The sequence below is a fragment of the Macrobrachium rosenbergii genome, chromosome 22, assembly GCF_040412425.1.
Source record: "Macrobrachium rosenbergii isolate ZJJX-2024 chromosome 22, ASM4041242v1, whole genome shotgun sequence".
Lineage (NCBI taxonomy): Eukaryota > Metazoa > Arthropoda > Malacostraca > Decapoda > Palaemonidae > Macrobrachium > Macrobrachium rosenbergii.
Window position 1 is genome coordinate 4,675,788 of NC_089762.1, and position 25,505 is coordinate 4,701,292.

The 25,505-nt window shown below is 37.5% G+C and overlaps 2 protein-coding genes across 5 annotated transcripts in view; one reads left to right on the plus strand and one right to left on the minus strand.

Annotated features, from left to right (window-relative positions):
* The window catches only part of LOC136850553 (uncharacterized), a 74,121-nt gene extending 49,768 nt beyond the window's left edge, over nt 1-24,353 (plus strand). Inside the window, exons 4-6 of one of the 3 annotated variants that reach the window (XR_010856653.1) lie at nt 8,499-8,541; nt 18,469-18,547; nt 23,400-24,353. The gene's annotated coding sequence lies outside the window, so the exon portion shown is untranslated. The remainder of the gene's footprint in view (nt 1-8,498; nt 8,542-18,468; nt 18,548-23,399) is intronic. The other 2 variants (XR_010856652.1, XM_067124179.1) reach the window with 2 other exon arrangements.
* The window catches only part of lft (lowfat), a 298,961-nt gene that overhangs the window by 9,767 nt on the left and 263,689 nt on the right, over nt 1-25,505 (minus strand). For both annotated transcript variants that reach the window (XM_067124176.1, XM_067124177.1), the window contains exon 3: nt 11,315-11,455. In XM_067124176.1, the coding sequence (XP_066980277.1) occupies nt 11,315-11,455 (141 nt within the window). The remainder of the gene's footprint in view (nt 1-11,314; nt 11,456-25,505) is intronic.

The following is a 25,505-nucleotide window of genomic DNA, read 5'->3' on the forward strand; positions in this document are numbered from 1 at the left end:
TTCTTATTAGTTTTTGTTGGGTTGAATGGCTTTACTGTACTCTAACAAAGATTAGGATACGCTCTCTAGATGAAGGCAAGGTACAAACTGGCAGTGTTGAGGCCATAACATCATAGCTGCTGAGAGACAGCCCACAGCTCACACACTAGAAACTCCTACATCTCCCCTCCAAGAATTTGGCACACACAATATTCAATTAAACTCATTATCTTTGGAATATGTTTGCTCAGGCTGTTCAGGATACAGATAATGAAAGACCTCAGAACTTTATGGAAGGAATTCAATGTTCTGAATGCCATTCTGAACATTGGAAGGGTGTGGAAGGAGGTAAAGAAAGAGTGTATGTATGGGATTTGGAAAAATCAGATAAAAGTGTATGTGAAGTCATTTAAAGGTTTTGATAAGGCTGAAGAAGTTGTGGAAATTAATAAAAGGTCATGACACTTGGGAGAAATTTAAATTTAGAACTTGAAGAGGAAGATATCCAAGAACTCATAGACGTGCAAGATGTGGGGCTAACGGCAGAAGATTTAATTGAACTTGCAGGAGAGAAAAAGAGCAGAAGAGGAAGAAGAAACTGAAGAGCCAGAGCAAAGGTTTACAAAGAAATCAATGGCAGAGACATCTGCCTCAACTGAACATGGAATGAAACTTTTCAGTCAAATGAATGTGAACTTGGAACGATTTGCTAAAGTTGGGAGAGGACTTGAAGATGTTCTTGCGTTTACAGTGTCATTTATGAAGATCGAAAAAAATGCACTGTGCAAGCTACAATGGATACATTCCTCAAGAAAATGACTCCAGTGCCATCACCTTCTTCCACACCTTCTACCACATTTGAGCCTCAACCCTCTACATCTCGTAACGGCTCTTTCCTCGAATCCTACCCCCGTAACACCTGAACTAACAGCTGAAGAGGAGCAAGTTGGTGATCCTGCCACCTTATCCTCCTCCTCTATTGGGTCCAATTTTTAGTTATACGTAGCTATCAAGCCTGACACTGTTCAAGTACACCAAACAATTTCTCTGTTTGTACTAAAATATAAGTTATGAATTATAAGTTAATCTGCACTGAACCTCCACAATTAGCTGATATTAATAATTAAAAATAAAGAGAATTAACAGTACTGTACAGTATAGCACCGTAAATGTGTAGAGTATACTACTGAGTGTAGGCTAGGCTACTTTCAAGTTACAATTACTTCATGTTACGATGGGTCCATTGTAACGTAACCCCATCACAACTGGGGGACTATCTGTATTTCTTACAATTAACAACCACTTGCTACCGCATGCAAAACACTGGAATACCACAAGCTTTGACATAAACAACAGAAATGACAAACGGCTGTTTGCCGATGTTAGTTGCTGTGATCATTGCACATTTATTAAGTTGCAGTACAGTTGTCGACTTGTTGAAAACTTGCTTATTTTCAATGTAATTCCATAAACAAAAAAATATATTTTTATTCATCCATCACGCAATGGAGAAGATGTTAAGAAAGTATGCCACTAAATTTATGCAGCAGGTTATAGCTGTTGCTAAAGAATCAAGTACTGTAATGAGCAGACTGCATAATGTTTTGGAGGCAAAAGCTTCTGAAACTTGCAAAATCACACATGTACTTCATTCAATTTACTGCGTTTATAAATATAGTTGCATTTTATAAACTCAGCTTTGATAATTTACTAAAGAAACACATCAGCAACTAAAGACAGTGATGATGTCGGTAAAATGCAATCGGCTGATGATTTTAAAAATATAAACAGAACCATAATACAAATGGCGCATGATTGCTCTGTTCATACCTTGTAATATGATAATATGAAAATAATGCATGCAGTATGATTGCATACAGTAAAACTATAGTTTTATTGAAATTATCATATTCTCAATATTTCATCAACCGTAATACCTATGATGATGCTCCATTGTCCGCTAAAAAAAAGTTCCGGTTTTTAAAATTCTGGATGAGGATTGTAAACCTGTACAGACAAAAAAATTGAGAAACAGCTGACTGCCAACATTTTCAAGTTGATAAGACTTGCTGATTCTCAATAGTGGCTTCCATAAGTAAAAATTAAATACATTGTTATTTATCCTTCTCAAAATGGAGACCTTAAGAACGAATAACAGTAAATTAAATATGCAGGTTATAGCCACGGTTGAATAAAGCTAATAATGGGCAGATTGCAAAACGTTTTGGAATAGGTGAAAGTGATGTCTGAACTAGTGAAATCAAACTTACTGCTTTTACAATCAAGTAATGTGCATGTTTTACACCCAACTTTGTTAATTTACAAGAAAAAGTATCTATGATTTATGTTTCTTCAAGCAACTAATGGCAATGAAGATGTTAGTACCTGCACTCAACCAGCAGAGATTTTTAGAATGTAAACGTCAAATGCAAATGGCATACGATCACAATATTATGATAATACATGCAATATACTGTAACTGGATACAGCAAGCAAAACAACTTTCATATAAATCATCATTACTATAAATACAGTTGTACTGTTTGACTTTTGCAAATTATTACTATTCTCCCAAAAATGTTTTGGTTTTTAAAGCTTTTTGGCTTTTAGAATTACGGATAAGAGGTTGTAAACCTGTACAAGCACATATTGAGACGAATAAAATAACATTAACTCATGACCACAGCATTTGTTTAAACAAGGAAATTTTATCTTTAATGGACAAAATTATCAATTAATCCATGCGCCTAACACAAAATCTGTCAGCCATGCAGGTTTGGATTTATTTCTTATAGAGCACAATGGCAAAGTGGGTGTGGGCAGCAAGTCACTTACAGTGGGTGGCCCTTGGATTTTCTTCTGATGTCTTCAGGTGCGTAAGGATAAGTTGTCCCGGCATCAAATCTTATTGTGTACTGACAGTGTGGGAGAGTTTCTGTCACAACACCTGTTCTGTCCCACCTGTTGGAGGCCTGATTTTGGATTTGAACATGGGCACCTGTCTCGAGGGTCATCAGCCATCTAAGGGTGTCCACAGAGCTTAATTTTTCTTGCACACTGGCCATTGCCAGTTTCTGTTTTCTGAGTGTCCGGTGCCAGTGCCTGGTTACTTTAGAATGTCTGGCTGGGGCATGCCACTGCACAGTTGTCTGCCCATAGCGACTTACATATCCCACATAGGGGCATGTTAAGGTATTGGAGGACAGTGAGGTATACTGTATCATTATCAAGACTCCATTTGGCTGTGGGTAGTGGGCAGAAGAAAGGTGGACTGAGATGCCCCACCTCCTGAAGAATGTGAGCATTTCAACACTTAATAAGTTAGTACTGCCATCTGTGGAGATCTGCTCAGGTGCCTCCCAACAGGTAAAGTATTTTCTTAGTTGCCCTATCAGCCTGGCAGAAGTCGTGCCATTTGGAAAATGGGCTATTTCTAGCCATCCAGTTAATGTGTCTGTGTAGGCCATGTACATACGGCCCTCCAACTGAAAAAAGTAGGGGGCTCATCTCTTTCGTAGGTAGGGATGTTGCATCTATGTTGCATAAAGTATAGGTCAATCTGCAGTGTCGTAAGTTGCCTTTCATACCTGGCGATTAAACAAGAGTGCCAGGCCATTCTCAACATGGAATTGAGGCCTTGATGACCAGCAAGCTAGTTAAATTCCATTTGCTGCCGGAGACTTTCCGGGATAAGTAAACGGGCACACCGTTGATCATATGCGCATGTAATTAATTCTCCAGTAATGGCCAAGTGGTCCCTCATGTTGTAGAATGGGCATAGATATGTTATTTCTTGCTACTTCTGTGGGTGCCAGTCTCCAGCCAATATCTTAGTCATTAATAACTGATACTCTGGATCATCAATTGCCACTGTCTTAATGGTCTCTTCATTCATGATGTGTCCATCATGGTCTAGGGCTTCAGTGGCAGTGGAAACCACTGCTATTGTTAGGTCTTCGTCCAATTCAGATGACACTGAACTAGACGAAGACCTAAGGGCAGGGAACCACGACAGGAAGTTGGTGGCGCAGTTCCTTTTTCCTGGCAAATACTTGACACAATTTTAACTGTAGGATTTTTCCTTCAGTCTAAACAACCTAGGGTTAATTACATTTCCCAGGGCCTTATTACCTAGAAACTTTACGAGTGGCTGGTGGTCTATGATGGTAATGAGGTTCAGGCATCCTAGCAGAAAGTTCAGCCCTCTTAAGGCACAAAACTACTGCCAGAGCCTCCCCTTCAACAGCTTCATATCCTGCCTTGGCGGGCACAATATAACAGCTACCACATACATCAATCCTCCCTCCCCTCTTGAAACAGAAGGGGTACTCGGCTAAGGTACACAAGCTACTGTACATTGTTGGAGGATAATGAAACCTATCTTTTCCTTACTCCAGTCTGTAATTGCCACCATAGGGTGAGTTCTACCATGGTATACTATACAAGACCTTCTTTGGCCAGCTGGCATATGGCATCCTGTGCCCGCTTAACCAATTGGTTCTTAGCCACGTAAAATAAGTCTAATCCTTTGGGCCAGCCCTAGGAGAGCTGTTAATCAGCTCAGTGGTCTGGTAAAACTAAGGTATACTTAACTTAAATCTTGTCTGTAGTTGATCATCCCAGTGGACTTGCTTCCCTGCAGGTTTCTTCATGAACCTCTAAAAGGGGCTATGATGGGTGCTGCAGTGAGAAATGGTGCTAACTGGTTCGTGAAACCGTGCCATGACCTGATTTCAGTGATAGTTTCTGCAAAATTGAAATTTTTCTGGCTCAAGTGTAATACCTTTTCTTAAACATGTTGCCAGGAAGCTGTAGGTGTGTCAAAAGACCTCCTCTACACTTGCATCATAGAGATGGATGTCATATTTTTGAAGTATCTCTTGAATGGCAACATCGAATCGATGTGTGAAAGCGTCCAAAGCAGCGCAGTGGCCTCATGGGTGTCCTGCAATGCTGGTACCATCTCCAAGGTGTGATGAAGATAGTTAGCAATACTGTAGTCTTAAAAGGATCTGATGGGACTTCTGATACCCTGTCGAAGGGCGCAGGTGTATGGAGCATCTCTCTCATGCAGCATGCGTCAAGTCACTGGTAATCAATGGTGTGTTGAGGCTGGCTGGACTTCTTGGCCACTACCAGCCGAGCCTACCATGACAAACAGACCAAATTCAACGCATGGAGATGAAATCATTCAAAGGAAAATTACAATAATTCCTTGAAGAGGAAACTTGAAGGAAATGTCTCAACCTAATCTGTAGTGAACCACATCTATCGTTGGGTCAAGGTTGTCTTCCATTTCACCACTACCAACAGATGATGGTAGATTGGTTACTGGCCCTAGGGAAAAGGCTAAGCTGCTTCACTGAACTTTTGACGCTTGTCATCATGAACTTGTTCTTACAAAATTTGCATTTCGCTCCAGGGATGTTAAGAAAATTCTGGATATTGAGAGCTGGGGTGGAGAATATACCGATGGTTTCATCTCTGTTTTTTAAGAAAGGTTCTAGTGTGTTGTCTCCCAAGATAAGTAGATTCTATAGATTTTCATGTTGACGTAGTATCTTTGGATGAGCGCAAGCTTAGTAACACTGTGCCTGTTCCAAAGAGTGGCATATCTGCAGACTGCAGTAACTACAGGCCAATATCTATTCTCCCTGTGCTCTCCAAAGTTGCTAAAAAAACTGATTTTTTAGCCACTATATAAGTATGTAGAATCCAAAGGATTGTTAGTCGATAGTCAATATGCACGGAGCCAGTTAGGTACCTGCGATGCTCTTTTAGACTTGACTTGCCATTTGCAAGGGAACCTTGATAAGGTTTTGAGTGCTGCTTTCAATTTAGTAAATCACGAGGCACTTATTTATAAACTTCAGAATCTTTGAGTAGGTGAATATATTTTAGGATTCAATATTTCCTTAAATGTAGCAGAAGCAAGTTGCTGTACATGGGCTCTTTAGTGAACCAAGACCTATTTTGTCTGGAGTTCCACAGGGTATTGTTCTGGTGAACTGTTATTTTTAGTGTACAGTATACAAGTAATAAGGTTGTTGGCTTGGAAAGCAATATTGTTAAATACGCCAATGATGCAACACTTGTGGGTGTAGTAAAGTCTCCATTTATAAGAAATGAAGCTGCCTTCAGCCTCAATCGGGACAAGGACCGGATCAGTGAATGGTGTAGTCGGTGGGGTACAGTATAAGGCAGAACTTGAGTAAAACAAAAACTCTATTGATTACCGGATCTCATACAGATTTCCCACCACATCACTATTCTAGGTGTAACTTTTGACTCACAGCTAACTTTTGAGAAACATCTAATGAAAGTTTCAGCAAATGCCGCATGAAAGTTAGGTATTGTTTGTAAGGCCTCATATATTTATAACAGTGATAAAATCAATGCAACCTGTTTTAGGTCATTTGTGCTTCCTTTACTAGAATACTGTTCTCCGGTGTGGATGCTTGCTTCTGCCAGAGATTTATCTCTTAGATAAGAGTGGTTCGTGATGGTAGGGGTCTGTTTCCTAATAGTAGCAGTTATGACTTGGACCATCAACGGATGGTCTCGTTTGTCACTTTTTCAAAAGTTGTTTTTCAACAGAGATCTTTCACAATCACAATTGATCCCTGATCCCCTTCACCTGCTGAGAGCAACCAGATTCGCTGAACAGCAGCACCAATATGCAGTAAATGTGCCTCGCTGACAAACTTCTCAGTCCCAGAGACCCTTCACTCCTACCACCGTAGGACTTTGGAACAGCCTCCCAGAGGATGTCGTGCAACTGGAACTTCAGGAGTTCAAGTGAAGACGCAAAGCATTACTACTCAACACCATTCTCCTTGCATTTTAATACATTTTCTCTTTTTAATAAGCTAATTTATTTTTTCTTTTTTAATACGTGTGATCTCTTTTTTATGTGTTTCCCCTTTACCTACTCTTACTTCTTCCTAATGAACACCATATTCTTTGGAAGCTTGAATTTTAAGTCAATGGCCCCTGTGGGCTTGTCCCATATGAATAGGTTTCATCTACTGAATAATAATAATAATAATCATAATAATAATAATAATACCATTATACAAGTGCACCATCAAAATAATAATAATAATAAAAATAATAATAGTAATAATATTATATGAGCACACCATTCTGTTGCCTCTCCAGGTAGTAGTGGTGGTAAGCAGTTTAACCAGACCACTGAGCTGACTTTTAGCTCTCATAGGGCTGGCCCAAAGGATTAGAATAAAATACCAGGTCTAGACCCTAGGCCAAGCACTGGGACCCAATAGGTCATTCAGTACAATGTTGAACGAATTAAAATGAAATTAAAAACTGCATACAAGCACATGTTCTCATACTGTAACATGTACATACAATAAATACATTTACTCATGCTTCCACACTAAAAAGATATGTTAAAATTCATAGTAAGTTAAGATTTAAAAAAAAAAAAAATCAACAAATGCTCTAAGGGTTTTCGAGCTTTCGGTGCTTGTCTAGTGACAAAAATCGGTGATTTCCGCTTATGGTGCCAATACATACCTACTTGGCACCTCTGTTATATGTACCGGCGCCATAAGCAGGAATAGGCACATATCAGAGCCGATAAGCGGAAATAGGCGCATGTCAGCGGATAAGTGGAAATCAGCGCATACTAGCACCAGTAAGCGGAAATCGGCGTATATTGGTGCCGATAAGCGGAAATTGTGCATATCGGCACCGATAAGCAGAAATTGGTGCATAGAGGCAGTCACCGGTTATCGGCAGCCTCGGTTACTGGCGATCCGGTTTTACGGCTCTTGTCTAGCGACGACAATAACCAGATTTTTGTCGCTGATAATCGGTGATAGCCTCTTATTGGTGGCGCTGATCACTGGTTATCGGCGCCGCTAACCAGGGATTAGTGCTATTATCGCCGATTTTCGGTTATCGTCACGCCATTGGGAACAGAACCCTGCCGATAACCGGGGACTGCCTGTACTGGCGCCGAAAATCATAGATTTTTGTCGCTGGACAAGCACCGAAAAACTGGGTCACCAATAACTGGGGGCTGCCTGTGTATATATATGTATATATAATCCCTCGATGATCTGGATCACCATTATCCAAAACTCAACACACTCAAACCAAGGATCAATGCCCCAAAGATACACAATATCCTCCAATGGTTGGCAATGCTGCACAGCCTCAAGAAAATGTTGGTAACACTGCCTACATTTTGAGTGACTGAGAAAGGGTTTTGGGGGGTGGAGGAGGTTTCAAGAAGTTTTGATGGTGGGGGGAAATGGCTTGGTGCCATCGGAGTGGAGGGGCAGTAAGACTGTGTGGAGGAAGGCTCAGAGAAAGGGTTTTTTTTTTTTTCTGGGAAGGTGGGTGGAGCTGGGGAGCAGTTTCTATGGCTGGGAGTGGAGGGGGGGGGGCAGTGTTTGATGGGTGAAGAGGACTAGGTAGACCTGATTTGATAGAGCTTGTTTGGTTACCTGTTTTTTGTTTATGATACAGTAATTCACATTTTATTACAGGATATGTACATTACTGAGAGACAGAGAGAGAACAATAACCAAGGTATGTTTACATCGAAGTCTAAGTACAGTTGCAGAGACTCCTTCACTTTTTTTATTTATTTTATTTATATTTCTATATGCTGTTTTCTTAGTTTTTTATTCTTTCAATTCAAAAGATAAATACAATCATGTGAATATTTATATTTTTACTACGTTTTCTTAGTTTTTTATTCTTTCAATTCAAAAGATAAATACAATCATGTGAATAGGAGAGAGAGAGAGAGAGAGAGAGAGAGAGAGAGAGAGAGAGAGAGAGAGAGAGAGAGAGAGAGAGAGAGAGAGAGAGAGAGAGAGAGAGCATTCTCGTCTATATTTTTACTGCGTTTTCTTAGTTTTTTTATTCTTTCAATTCAAAAGATAAATACAATCATGTGAATAGGAGAGAGAGAGAGAGAGAGAGAGAGAGAGAGAGAGAGAGAGAGAGAGAGAGAGAGAGAGAGAGAGAGAGAGAGAGAGAGAGAGAGTGTGTGTGTGTGTGTGTGTGCAATAACCATGGTACATTTATATTGGAGTATATTGGAGTCTCAATACAGTAACACACCTCACTTTTTTTATTTACATTTTATGCAACAGTATTCTATTTATATTTTTACTTTATTAGCAATAGCCAAGGTATGTTTACATTTTCACATCTAAGTACAGTAACACACACTCCTTCACCTTTTAGTTTTCTGTAAAAGAAAACTATTGTGCTGATGTGGCTATTTGTCTGTCTGTCTGCACTTTTTCTGTCCATCCTCAGATCTTAAAAACTACTGAGGCTAGAGGGCTGCAAATTGGTATGTTGATCAACCACCCTCCATTCATCAAACATAACAAATTGCAGCCCTCTAACCTCAGTAGTTTTTATTTTATTTAAGGTTAAAATTAACTATGATTGTGCTTCTGGCACCACTATAGGTACCAATAACACAGGCCACCACCGGGCCGCGGCTGAAAGTTTCATGGTCTGCGGGTGAGAGTTTCATACAGCATTATACACTAGAGAAAACTCGATTGCGCCGAAGAAACTTCAGCGCATTTTTTACTTTATATATATTTTATGGTACAGTATTATCAATTATATTTTTACTGTATTTCTCAAGATTTATTCTATCAAACCAGAGATAAATGTAATCGTATGTGTAAGTACGTACGTATGCACACAATCATTCCATGCCATCAGATAACTTGTACAGCCTATTTGGCTTTGTCCTGCCCGCATATGAAATTCGCGTTTTAAATATTTTTACAGTGGTTCGAGATGAAATATCAACAATGATAAAAAATTCTCAGGTGTGCTGTTATAATATGAGTGATAATCATACTTAGTCAGCTAAACTTGTAATGAAAAATGGTACAGTTCAGGCTAGGCTGAAAATATGGCAATACCTGCGTATGCACGCCCTCATTCGACGACATCACGAACTTCCTGGTGTGTGCTTAGTTTCTTGTTTTTTGTTATGGTACAGTAATTCATATTTCACTAAAGGATATGCACAGTACTGAGAGAGAGAGAGAGAGAGAGAGAGAGAGAGAGAGAGAGAGAGAGAGAGAGAGAGAGAGAGAGAGAGAGAGAGAGAGAGAGAGCAACTGAGGTGTTTACATTAAAGCCTAATACAGTAACAAACACACCCCTACACTATTTTGTTTATATTTTATGCTACAGTATTCTTGTTTATACTTTTACTGTATTTTCTAACTTTCTTTATTTTTACAAACCAAAAGATGAATGCAATCCTGTGCATAGGGTATGTACGCAAGTATGCACACACTCATTCAATGCCGTCAGTGAACTTGCTGCAGCCTGTTTGGTTTTGTCTTGCCTACATATGAAATCTGAGTTTTAAACAATTTTACTGTGATTGATCAGAGATGAAATACCAACAGTGATGAAATATTATCTTGTGGAGAGAGAGAGAGAGAGGTTAAATTCACATAAAGGTTAAAAACAGTAAGATGAACATATCCAGGCATGTAGCTTATAGCTGGCTGTGTTCTACATATCCAGAGGCCTGCCTTTGGATTGTTATCAATGATGTGAGTAAATGAAATTACACAAGTTTTACAAAACCAATATTTTGGTGTAATTACCTGGACTTTGAAACTTGACTAGATCGATAAGGAGTGGGTTTTCGTTAGATCCTATAAGAAACCTGGAGTTCTCTGTAACCACCTACCAGGAAATTCAGGTACAGCAGTTAAGTTAGAGGTCAATAAAAAGTTTGGCCATGATAGCTGATGCAGTGTTCCTTATATAAAGCCACCATATAATATATAAGGCTAAAATGGGACCTTGACTGTACTTCTATGGAGTAAGTGTTAGGAACATGAATTCATCTTTTATATGCTTGTCCCCATTCATTACTTTGGTCATGAGAATAAACTGGGCAAAAAACACTTTTGTCTTTCAAAGCAATTACCCACCCACTTTCCTGCTGCCTAGAAAAGTATCTGGCATATATCAATACTAAATTAATGGAGGAAAACGTATCACGATGGCATAAAACCAAAAGTATGGATGAATATACTCCTTTCAACTTCCAATAACTAGCAGTTTACGCTTACTTGGATTCATTTATTTAATTTTTCCTAAATTACTCTTTTTTACCTTTCTGAACCTCTCAATATTTATCTTATAAGCATTCAGTTTTGAAGAGGATTGTTCCTTAAGAATGTATGTACAACACAAACACAAATATTAATAACCAAAATAACACAATGGATAAGAACACCATTACAAAATTACAGGAACACATGCATTTGATTGTAATCACATCAAAGGCATTGCTTACCTTAAATTGGGCTCTGGCATCAGCTACAGCTTTTTCTATAAATTCGTCAGAAATTCTGCGTGAAGGGTGTTCATTGAACACAGAGTTCATGAGTGCTATTTTTGCAGCACTACGGCGAGCTTCGGCCTTCGTAGGGCAATTCTGAAAGAAAAATTAAGGATAAAAATACCAACCATAAAAAACTTTTCATACAGTATTGCCAAAAGACAAATTTTCTAATTTTCCTTAAGCTCTATAATACTGCCCAGAAAAGTGGGACCAAGTCATGGTTGCCACTAGATACCTTGGTGAATGGAAACTGCAACATGGAAAACTAATCAGTAAAGGTAGGAAAAGGCCAGCACAAAATAGTTTGTAAATTCATTTTGTCCCTACAAGCTACAAACCTTTTTTTCACTATCACCGAGTGATAAAGTGGGCATAACACTGAGAAGTCTCAGACTGAATGCCATGGCAGCCAGTCTCAAGAAAGCAGGGGTGTATCTGGCTGAAAGCAGCGCACATATATTAAGTGACATCAAAACTTTTACTGGAGCTGACAGTCTTTAAATTTTGTGCATTATAACAAATATTTTTAGTTGATTCAGTTTATTATGTAGTCCTGGAAGACATGATGAACAATATATAGTGTCTTGTCTCACAGCACTCACTTTACACATGGCCAAAGCCAATTAATCAGTCAGTGTCTCACAAGTATATGTAGGCTCATTTGACACCTGAATCCATGTGTTTGTTCACTGGCAGAACCCAAAGTATGGCAACTTTGGGAACTCTAGGCCCTAGGAATTAAGAGATATTTAGTTTGGTCTGTGTGAATGAAACACTTTACCAAATTTGAAGAGAGTAAGCACTGGGTGAGTCCTCCAAGACTCCCCATAAATTACAGAGTAGCCGCAGGTCGGTTCACCTCTCATGATTTTTGACAATAATCCAAGCTAATGGTAACTGATTCATGATTTCATGATGAGTGGACAATCTTCATACCCTGAGATACTATCACGTCATCCAGTTCTTAAGAATGCTACTATTACACCCTTATTGACAGCACCATAACAGAACCCAGTGCCAACCTTTGCATTATGATCTAGAAACTCGTCCATTCTTGGCCAAGAAACCAGCAAATAGTTAGGTGAATTTCAGTTGGTAACAGGGCCTGCTCACTGACATACTGACATACCAGAGGTTTTTTTTTTTTTTTTTTAAGTTTTTTTAAGTGTACAGTGGCAAAAGGATAAGCTATTTCTTTGGGAGAATAACGAGTCAGTCAATGCCATAACCATAAAGGTTGAAGTCTGTGTTATTTAAATCATCTGCTTCCACATGTCTGTTCCTTGGCCAATCTGTGCAAACATTTTGAAAAACATCACCAAATTAGTGAAGTTTTGTAGCAGGATTTCTAAGTACTGTATGTACTCTTACTAATTTCTAATAACAGTTGCATGTAAACAGGTGTCTAAAAGATCTAAAAAAATTTTGAGGCAATAATGGCTTTATCTGAAATGGCTGTAACAATCCACAGTTTAGCTTCGTGAAGAAAATCTAATCATTGAGTTTAATGGTCAAAAACTAGATTAAAAGATAATTGTTGTCTGTAAAATTTCACAAAAGTGTCTTGTCTCAAAGATGCTGACCAGACACTTCTTATATTGTAATGCTGGTGGCAGTGTCAATGGTAACACTAGGTACGACGTTTGTTGAAGTGAATATGAAGCATTCAAACATATTAATTTGCTGTAGTTCTGCAGCTATGGAATTTCTCACAACCACCTTCACAATATGGAGAATATAATTCATATCTATATGCTGTCTGTTGCTAAATTTGTGACTTTAGAAAGGTACCTCAACACTGATTAATGGCACCTTTTCCTCACTGATACTAGATGACAACACCAAAGATGAGATCAGTAGCTTTGAAACCTTGGTTCCAGTATCACTAAGTGCTTCAATTCCCAGCCAGGATGCTCCAAGTTTAGAAAATCCTATTCCAAAATGTAACTTACATTATTTCAATTCATTCCTTCATTTTTCAAACAATTTCATTTAGATTTCACACATACTACATACCCCACTGACAGCATAAGACCTTTCATACATCTTAAAAGATTGAATTTTGGCACATTTTTTTTGTATCAAAGATTAAAATTAAATGAATTTAATTTAATTTATATTACACATGTCAATGATATGATTAAGATTTCCTTTCATGGTTTAAAAGTTATTTCAGTGGCTTTATACTGAATTAATTTCATTCATGTAGAGCACATTGTATCAAAGTGTAGGTAATAAGAGTTCTTTTTTTTACTGAAAGACAGCCATTGTTGCTGAGGAACCTAGATGTAAAGTGTGTTACGGGATGACTGCTGAGCTAGTTGTAGCATCAGAAAATCCCACAAGTTAATTTTTAGAAGAAATTACCTTGTGAATACTAAAAATTACATCTATTCCTTTGAAAAAGTTTGGTTCTGTAGTTTGATTAGTAGATAAGATCAAGCTACACCCTTATTTTTGGACTTTCATTAATCAATCATAGGCCCAAAGACTTAATATTGCTTGATAAAGTCTCTACCAGCATGAACAAAGGGAAAGTGTGGAGTTATAGTTGTATTTTACTTATGAAGTTATCTGGAATCATATTGAACATTCATTTCCTTTACATTTATCTTTAGGTGTTTAGGTGAGAGCAGTTGCTGTCTCACTTAAATTATGAAATTAGGAACCATGAGCACAGGAAACACCTGTTGCTAAATAGCTACTGTTTTGCAGTATTAAGTGGCAACCCCCTGCATGCAGAGCTCAGAACACTGACACTTACGGGGTATTGTTGCTAAATGTTATCGTATCAGGATAAGGAAAACTCTTTTGTTCAAACCTCAGAAGGCTAAGAACCATCTTAAGCTATGTTTCAAGATAGGCTGGAAAAGACCTTTGTTATTGAGACCTGCAGCTGTAACAACATATTCATACTTAAGTTACACGTTATGTTAGGCATTTCCCCTGTTGCAGCTTTCCACAATCACCTTTTCTAGAATTACCTTGCTAGTCCAATGCGGATTTCCACTACTTAAACATGATGTGTTCGTGAAACACACGTCCCCTTGTGGTGCCAACGCCAATTTGAGTTCTGACCTTTTAAGCAGACACTAACCCGTAAATGTTATATCTTTATCCCCCATAAATGATTAATGAAGTTTCAAGTCTTTACCTTCAAAGATATTAAAATGACTTGTGTTTTTAAATAACTAATTTCAACAGACACTTAAAATGGAGGAAACAAATAAGGACCAAGTCTGAATTCTTTAAAAACCTGCATGCCCTTTACACAAAGATTCTCTAACCACCTGTGTCCTCAGCTTCTATTATCGCCAGGCCACCAAGCACCAGCACAAATAAGAGATACTTCAATATACTGTAATTCCTCATGAATCTTTCTTTTTATACATGTCATACAAGGATTTTTATTTCTTAGTCAAATTTTCCTTTTTTAAATTTTGAATCTACTTTTTTGCCAAGTCTTATTTCATGGTTTAACAGCTTTTTTATTTTTTCTTTGTTATTCCTCTTATTCTCTATTCTTTAATTTTGCCTTCTTGTTTCTGTACTTGGCTGCTTTCCCTACTGGACCCTTGTTCTTGTAACACTGCTCTTCCAACTAGGGTTGCAGCTTGGCTAGTAATAATAATAATAATAATAATAATAATAATAATAATAATAATAATAATAAAAAATCATGTGTTAAACTTGAAAAAGCAGTGTACAGTATAAATTTTGTATATATACCGCCCCATCAGTGTGCTGAAAAATATACAACCTATAACTCAATATGAGTAACACTACTGAAAATAAGTTATGTACTATCATATTCTTTGGTAGCTTGAATTTCAAGTCAGTGGCCCCTGTGAGCTTGTTCCATACGAACAGGTTTCATCTTCTGAATAACAATACTGTAATATCAATAAATTACGTACTGTCATTGTGGTTTTCAACTACTTGATAAACTGGAAGGCAGGCTCTACAAATGTAGAAGGCAAGTGTTTACTGAACTTTGCTATAGAGGTATATCTAACATACATGATGTTTTTCTAAACAAAATTTTTGATGGGGTCAAAAATTTTACTTGAAGTTATATGAATTGTTAATTTAGTGTCACTTAATTTACAATGCCACATGAATGAAGCTTACACAGGCTAACATGAGCATCTCCTGGATCTCAGTGGGGAATGGGTGCAGTCAATCAGGACTGCATTATCAACTCTCCAGTCCAATAAGATCGTAGCTACACCTCACGTGCGCTCCCACCAACAGTTCAGCCACTGTGTCTATTAAGAGTGCATCTAAAGTTTATTGATTCATAGATCAAGTGGAAGAACCAAACACACTCCAGTGTCACATTGCAAAGAAAGACTGGAATCTAGGGAAGAAATACTTCAGTGAGAAGTCTCTGAAGTATGTGCAAGCAAGAGAAGTTGGTTCTGCTTCCAAGAATGGGTATTTTGGGCTCTTAAGAAATTATCAAAAGTTTTCATACGCTTTTTGTAACTTAAGTGACTGAAATGCCTAGAATGCATATCTAACTATCCTTAAAAACAAGATGCCACAACTTGCTGTCATGAAGACAGGATAAAGAAATAGATTAACTCACATTATAGTACAGTATTAACATAAATTAAAGGGTTGTATTTTTGCAGCATCAGAGAAGAGGGGGAGGAATGCATTGGAGAAGGTAACCGAGATGGGCATAAATCCTCCTCATAATCGAGGAAAGGGAGCATTCAGCAAATATCTAAGGGGAACCAGCACAGGCTGTAAGGGACCACATAAAGAGCTGACTGGTTTTTGCATCATATTACATTTATGCTGAGGCATGTAACGTGTACCTTAATCCTAACCTTAACCTCGACAAACTATGATATGTGCTTGAATTGTGTATGACAGGGGGATCCTGTTAAAATAGTGACTGAATATTACTATAGAAAAATATTCACGAGACAATTTAACACTGGATTTACAACAAAAACTGATTGCAAGCAACATAATATAATAGCATTTGAGTCATCTCCCAACAGGGGTGTTGTCAGATAAACAATGGCAAACTTGGAGCAACTTAAGAGCCTCACAAAGGAAGGTCATAAGAACATGTTGTCTGCAAACTCATGGCATAATTCAAAGAGCATCTTGGCGTCAAGTTTTGATTTGTTAACAGACCCTCCCTACCCATAACTTTCAACAAATGTCTGTTACATGGGGAAACTTTGGACATGCAATCTCTGTATCTGTGATCTCAAGAATCAAGTGGCAACTATGGTCATGTGGATGAAATAACCACCAAATGTGGATCCACTAAAATGAATGCAATACCAGGATGAGGTTTATTGATGTGCTATTTAGTAACAATAGTGTGGACCCCACCAAAAAATGAATATGATGCTCCTTAGGCCAATTCATAGAACAGAATCAGAGAACAATGACCCCTACTTATTAGTTCTGGGTCCTTCTCACAATGCTCATGATTGCACCTTCAGTGACTATGTGAGGAGCGTCAGGAGCCGCAGTGAGGAAATGAATCAGTAATGCAAAAGGAGGATTTCTATTCAGGGGTGCTGCAATATCACATCACAAAATGCATGAGAGCAAGCATGAGCTTCAGAGACACCCAGACTGTTTCATTACAATTACAAAGAATGTCTTGGAGTGAAGGAAGACTAAGGTGAAACAACTAAGTCTCAAGAGTGTTTCATGTCTGGCTATAAGTCTTTCCCACAATCTTCAACTTGCAAGATGTGGAAATCCATTAGAAATACTAAATCCTTAAAGGCTGAAAGATTTGGAAGCTTCTCCGCAACAACATACGTTATTCTATGGTTAATTACCACAAGAAGCTTTTCACTGACCAAGAAAGCCTTGGGAATGACGCAGCTATTGTAAAGTTTATTCAAAAGGAGGAGGGGAACAGTGTATTTGATTGTCTTTTAGTTTTTTCTACCTCTTCTTACCCTGCATCACCTTCTTGAGTGCATTTTCATTTTATCATGAGTGAATCTTGTAATTTAGGCTATAAAGACAAACACTGGGGTACTTCAAGCCATTCAGTGTTTAAGACAGTGGAAATAGGAAGTTGAGAGTGGCTGGAGAGTAAGATACAGCCGCAAAAAATGATTGAGATGAATTACAAGGATCAAAAGGTGAAATTACGATCAACCTTCACAGCTGCAATAACAATTAACAGTCAAAGCGGTTGGACACCAAGATGGGACACTTAACAACCCCTTTGAAATATTTGGGTGTTAAAATACTCACTGTGGTAAAACATGCCATTTTAGATAATTGCTTATTAACTTAGAAATAAATTTGTTTTATTGATATAATAGTTTTCCCTGATACAGTACTATCTGTATGTTGATTTTGGTCTCATTTTGGGGTAAAGTAATTGTGCTTTATTGTAGAATCATTAATATTACAGTGAACCCCCATATTCGGGGGAATGCGTACCCCCCCGCGAATAGCTAAAATCCGCAAATACTTAAAACCCCTCTGAAAACACTTAGAACTGCCCACTTTGACAGTTTAAACACAAGAAAAACCCTGAAAAAATGCTTACACCTGAGTATTTTAATAGCTTTATCACAAAATGTACATTTATTCGTGAAAATTATAAGAAAATACAATAATTAGTTATAATTCTCAGTGAAAAATACTGCAAATGGGCGCTTTTTCCGCGAATAATGGGTAGATATGTTCCACAGAGAAACCTGCAAATGTGTGAGTCCGCGAATTGTGAGAACGCGAATGTGGGGGGTTTACTGTATATTGTCAAAATGATGCTCCAAAGTTAGCCAAGAAAATAAATCTTATTTTTCATAAACATTAAAAAACAAATTCTTTCTGCACCATGAAAATACATAATAAACTTCTTCCCTATATCATCTTTACATTATTGCAATTTATGCTGGTTAATACATACAAAATTCATGAAGCAAAACCAGTACACATTTCTGCAACTTTGCATTTTGGGATAGTTTAATGATAATTTTTTCAAACAGCCACTAACTACATGAGAGATAGACATAAACCATCTTCTAACACCGATCTAGATGTCATCCAAACACTAATATAATGTCAAAACAGTGATGGTTAATTTTTGTTTTTATTTTTAACAGATGACATCAATTGACATCACCTGAGTTTCTAGGGAGGAAATTTGCCTGATGTCATTTGACACCATTGGAATCTCATATGGTTAAGTATTAAAACAACGTTCTAATTCTCTTTAATATTATTCCTATATGCTTGCCCTTCTTTACTCTTATTTTTCATCACTTTCGTAGTCATTATTGTATTTTTTTGTAGAATTCTGGAACTTTCTGTAGGTTGATGAAAGTAAAAATTGCCATGATAGGACTGAATATAAAAATAATGACTTTGTATAAGATATAGACTGCTGCTACCATATTCCAGCATCACTGCATTTTTTTACATTCGGCATTTTTTTTTTTTTTTTTTTGGTCATACGAATCAATTGTCTTAGGAATTGAAGAGTACCACTGGGCCTAAAAGACAAAAATGGTAATGTTACTAGTAGTAAAGTAGGTATGGTTGATGAATACTTTCAAAGTGTGAAATTCCTAGTGGCTCAATACTAAACAAAGGAATGAGCCATTATGGAAAACAAATATAGAAACAGTAAAAATGGAAAAAAAGAGAAGCTGAACTATGTTTTTTAGTCTAGAAGAAATTGCTCCTTACTTCTCTGACATCTACAAAGCATCCTTGGGGCAAAGAAAACCCTGGCATCTTGTTAATCCCAAAACATTGCACCAATATTCAAAAAGGGTTTTTAGGATGAACCAGGGAACTACAGGTTTATAAGCCTGACTTCAGTTCAGGCTTCAGTTTCTGGGATGATACTAGAAGCAATCATTGGAGGCAATGCAATGATGGATTTAGAATTAAATCAGTCTGAATTCCATACAGCTAGCGTGGATTCCCTAATCATATTTAACCAGCCTTATACTTGTCTCCCTGACATATTTAATATAAAAGTGGAATGATAGATAAAATCTATCTCAGTCTCCATAAGACATTTGACAAGTTACCACAAAACAATGAGGTGTCATCACTGGGACATCTGAATGGTATACAGCCAAAAGTAGTTTCCCTCAAGCCTCTGTGCTCTCCATTATCTAAATGAATGACACATACTTAGGACAGATTAGCAAAATAAACAAGTTTGCTGATGACAAAAATGGCTACTAGTGCTGAAGAAAATAGGTGAATGGTCATTAAAATGGCTGATGTCTTTCAATGTAAGAAAATGCAAAGTAATGCACATACTGTGGTTCATAAAAACTAAGAGTAACTAGTATGAACTACTTGGCAAGAACAATTTTCATCAAGAGAAAGATCTATGAATGATTGTCACTAGTGACGTACATCTCTCTTTGCAATGTGCAAAATTTGAAAAGAAAGCCCAGAAAAAATTGAGATACATTTATCGTAAATTTACCACAAACTTTAGAAAATAAACTAGAGTACATTGTCCAATTCCGGCCAGCATCTGAAAGGAAGGTCACTGAAAGATTTGTGGCTGCACAGGCAAGAGCAACAATCAGACATTGGCTATCAAAGGAGACCAGAACACCTGAGCCTCTACTAAAAAAAACTGACAATTATGAGGTCAGTTGACAAAAATTCATGGTCTTTTTTCTTCTATGTAGTAGCCAAACTAGATACCATGGATGGAAACAAACTAAAATGGTTCAGTAGCAGCCACAGAGAGAACTTCTTCACATACAAGCTAACCTTACTTTGGAATGGGCAGCCACCTGAGATTGTGAATAATACTAATGTAAGTCAGTTTAAGAATGGATTAGTTATCAAGTAATAAGGTCTTTGATGTCACATCAACTTCATAGAATTAAGGCTGTCTTCTTGGGGTTCAAAATAGCCATTAAAATGACAGTACACTTGTACATTTTTCTTTTGGGAGTCTCCTCAGATGGACTTATAAGTCTTTGAGGCACTCATATCCTTGTAACTCTCTGCCAGCTGTGTTTTGTCTGAAGCTGAAATCTTCAGCCGCACATCAAGCCATTGTCATGTTGGCCTTCTTCATTACTAGATCTCAAATCAAAGATAAGCCTTCCCTAGCAATTTATGATTTGACAATAAAAAATCTTTTGCTGGTGGATGGAAATCCCTTACTCTGCTTTCCATTAATAAATTCACGGGTTGAAAACAGGAAATTTTAATTATGTAGGTTAATGCAGTGGTTATAAATCATTGCAAATTTTTCTTACTTTAACTTTTTGTTACTTCTGATTTGGGCTTTTCAGTAGTACCTTTTAAGCTGCAAGGATCCTCCCATTCATTTTCTATTTTTAATTTAGTATTTATGGTATCACAAATCTATCCAGGATCCACCCAAAGACTACTCCATCAATTTTGGAAATGGTTCCATTCCTGTCTTTGCTACTTTACTAGAATTTAGAACAAACAGAAGAATTTTGGCTACTTGCACCTGGTTGGTTCTGTTCAGATCTAAGCACAATATCAACTAGTCATTTCAAGGAAATGATATTAAAGGGCGGAGGCACAGTCCATTACAGATGTCTCAATAATCACTTTCCTTCATCTGAAACAGATAAGTAGAAGATATGGTCTATCACTATCTTGAAGATTTGATGCTAACTACAGGACCCTGAGATTGGAAGATACACAACACCCACCTTGGTAAAGAAGCATGTGCGATACACTTGTTCACAGAATTGGTATTGCTTTGTACAGTTATGTCAAGTGGCAGTTCAGAGCTGCTGGGAAATTGTCTCCATGCTTTTTGTCAATGTAGTGTTATTCTTCATTTACTGAAGCAGCATTCACTGTTGGAAAAGCATTCCAAAGGCAATAAAAAAAAGCCTTCATAATATTGTACACCATACATACTGCCCCTCTTGAAGACTGAATTACCCAGTATTAAGAGAACATGGTCTGGTGGTAATAGAATTTATGGTACAAAGAAGTAAAAGAATTTCTCATTTCAATTCATGGCAACAGACATTCAGCTGTTAGCCAATAGAAAATATGATAAGGGGAAGTCAGTGGTGATGGATGAAGTACTTTACTTTATTTAAAAGGAAGTCTGTTTTTGGGCAGCCCATCACTGAGACGGCATAAATGCTCCCATCAAGAAATGAAGATTACAGGGTGATGCATCTACTGTATTTCAGTGAGTGATAAAGATATTTTATGCTATCACAGAATAAAAGAATGTCAGCAGCAAATCCCAATGTGCTCATGTAGCTACTAATTTTCAGAAAATCAAGCTGCTCATACGGCAGCATGAGCGGCGGCCTTATTCAATTCAAAATGCAGATGAGACAGGCCTTATATAGGGAATCTCTGAGAGAACTTAATTAGGGAAAGCAGCTACTAAGAGATTCAAAGGGAATAAAAAGTGACAAAACCCTTGAGAACAAAAACTATCTAGTACACACTTAATGAAACTATTTTGGGAAATTTTAGAATCAAGGGGTACTGAAAAATTGACACTTGCTGCTATGGTGCAAAGTCCACGAAGGTTCAAGTATGACTACCGCAGCCTTTATCTATATGGTTCCACCAACACTTTGTGCTAACATGAAGGGTAACCGGAACAGAGGCCCTTGTAAACTTCTAGGTTGTCCTTTTAGTGGACAAACATGATGCTCATTCTCTGACAAGTGAGCTGGTATATGGCAATGGTTTTTAGTTAACTAAATCTGACCTCTTTAATTTAGAATTCTGCACTCTGTTGCTGAATCCCAGGATGATTTTAATATTAAATATGCTCTCTGCAAGGCTCCTCTGGCATAGAATGACAAAGAGATCAACATTGCATAGATCATGATGGAAGCTGTAGCTGTTTGTTCTAAGAGAATGAGGATGACCAAGGTGACTTTATAGGCTTTGAGAACAGTAGAACCACTGATTTAATGAACATTATGCAAATTTGTCAAAGTGACCAGATATTAACATCCATGGCAAATTCAGAGCAGCATGCTGTTGGCTGGGTGTAAAAAGACGATGATAAGCCATTGGTCTCAGTTGACAATTGAGCAGGTAAGTGTCTGCAACGCTGAAGCACGCACAAGAACCCAAGGAGGACTGCAATGAAGAGGAAGAAGAGGAAAACACAGATGGTACACTTAAAAGTCTGCCTCACAGCCATAAGAGACTTAAATTTCACTGAAGGACATTTTCCTTTTAACAGCTCAAAAGTCATGTAGTGCCATGTCTTTTACCTGGACTCCTAGGCTAAGAGAGCAACATCTGTTAAACAGACCACCATCTTTAACCTGCTTCAGAAAGCTTCTAAAAGTCTATGCTTCCTCATTTATCACTCCCTCCCCTTCAACCCCTCAATTCACTTCTCCATCTACCATACAACTAAGAGATTTGAGAGCACATTCATGCCTAATAGAGCTGGCAACCTAGAGTTGGAGATTAAGACTGATATTTTGAGTCCTTGAATATTAAAGATGACAAGCCATTGGGTACTAAATATCCATAGCCCTGGAAGCCTCTATCAGAGTTGTCTGCTGCTACGAATCCTTTCCAGCAGTATCCTCATTCTTTGAACATCTTCATACAACTATAAATCATTCAAGTACAGTAAAAGTGACATAATGAAGTGGTATGTTACTTTTGGATTGTTGCAAGAAGTGGACAAGTTGAGAGTATAAATGTTTGGATATTGCATTTAATTAGAAAACACTGATTTTAATGTTAAGTGGCTGTGATAGTCACCAACAAAGGATGGTGATGGTTGGTACACAAAGCATGGCTGTAATTTTCTTTTTGGAGATCAAGTTGTGGGGCTTTATGTTTGGCCACTGATTTCAATAAGAATATCCTTGAGTGATAATATATACGGCCTTTGTCATTTACTTGCCAGCAAATAAAACCTATTTAATTCATCCCTCTCTGTTCTCGAGTCCCACCATAAATTATCATCAGGGATGGGGCTTGAATGGCTGCTTTCACATGGAACAGCATAAAGAGGTTGACAATCTGGAGGTAATTTCAGTAAATGTGGCCTGTTTCTTTGTTTCAGGTGGTAGAGGACGTCACACACTCTGAGGACAAGAGAACTGTCATTTCAAGTCACCCAGGCAAACTGCTCTAAATGCTTTAGATACCATGCCTGAGCTCAAAAAGCAAGGGTTGCTGAATGGGTGGTACAAAGACTAGGAAGCACCAGTGGTCTTGAAGAGGTAACTTATAAGCAGGTCACTGTAAGTGCCGTCTACCTTGAATCACTAAGATAATGACAAAAGGCAAATGTGGGACACTGCCTCAGATGCGTTGACGAGTCCTTCATTTCAGACAAACTACTTTACTACCTCAAAAGCCATGTGGTACGATGCAGAATGTACACCCAGTATTTGGCATGTATAGATAAAAGAAAAAAATTATAAAGTAGTGCACAACATTTTATTTTGTTTAAACCAACATGAAATTCATATTTTATGGGCTGTCAGGACTCTATGAAATTTGGCCTAAGAATGAAATGTAAACCTTAGAAGAAGGAAAAATATTTAACTCGAGTTTGTTTTAAAGTGAAACAACTACTGTACTATAATGCTAGGTTATCAGTTAAATTGACACCTATTAGTATATAGCATGGTTACAATTTATACTGTATTCTTTTACATTTTCTTGAAACTAGCTTGAATGACAATGGGGGTCAGCGTGGGTCAGACAAAGGGGCAGCCAGGGGTAGAGGTAAAGGCTTTGTTTTGAAGAGATGAGTCTAGAAACAGCTGAGCATAGCTTAGCACAGGGAATCCTCCGTGTATGAAAGTGTAGGGGAGTATTTGTATTGGAACAAAGATCTGTTTTACTGTTGGTTTTCTTTATGGCTTGAGCAACTGAGTTTTAGTGCAGTACACTCATACTCATGACCCTATGAATTTGGGCCTAAGAATGACTTGTAAACTTTGCAATAATAAGGATGTCTTAGAGGTTGAGAATAACTCAAGTCTCAAATAATAAAACCTATAATAAACCTAAACTTTTTCCAAGTACCACTTAGACTTGTTCCCTGGCAACCCAGTTAATAGCGATGTTCTGTGGTAACACTGTTGCAGTATGAACTTCAATTAACATATTCTTGACTGTCCAAACAAAAATGTGACAAACTTTATAATACACAGCATATCTTAGTCTGAACTTTACCAATATTTTTTCATCAATATTTTACTAACTTTAGCGTAAAATGAGTACAGCAATTTTGTCAAGAGTAACACATATCTGTCTGCTTCTTCATGTGGCTGAGGCACCCTATTCACAAGAGAAAAATCTTGTTTTAATGCTTCAATTACCAACTCGATTCTGGACTAGATAAAATTTGCTGTCTCAGACAGATGGCACACATAAAATCAAAGGTTATACCTTGCAGGAACACATTTGGTTTCAGATTTCTAGTGGTTTTTCATAATCAATATCATTGCTACTGACAATTTCTGGAAATACACAAGCATTTTGGAATACTGACAAAAAAAAAAAGCTAATAAATTCTTAACAACACTGCATACACCATGACACTGTGAGGAGAATGGCAATTAAAAATTTTATCTGATATTTGAAAGAATGCATTAGAAAAAATATCTGAGCCATTCCAACACATTTTATAATTACAATGTGACAGCAGAGCTATGGTGTTAAAATAATTGAGACGAGTTTTCCCAATTTGGGAGGAACTACAAATTTTACTACATGTATTATGGTATGCATATGATGTACTTACTTCCTGAACCAATTAACAACACAGAAATTTACGTACTGTATATGAAGACACAATATTCTACCTTGAAGTGATTCTTAAAGCACAGATAACTCAAAGTGCACTGCTTTGAAAAATTAATATGCAACTCTTTCAAAAAAAGGAGAATGCTGACAGTTGTAGCTGTTGGTTTGGCCTTTGCAGAAAGTATGGAAACACATTTTTATCAGTTCCTACAATGGTGATCCAAATCATATGCTCAAGTGCACCTGCCTTTTAACTGATGCAAGGAATATACTGTACAACAATTACACCATAGGAATCCCTTACTGAGCCCATTATGAAACTTTATAAAAAAACAACTACATAATCACACTCTGTGGTTTGGGAAATAGTATACACATAGTTCTCTGACAAATTCTTACATAACTCAAT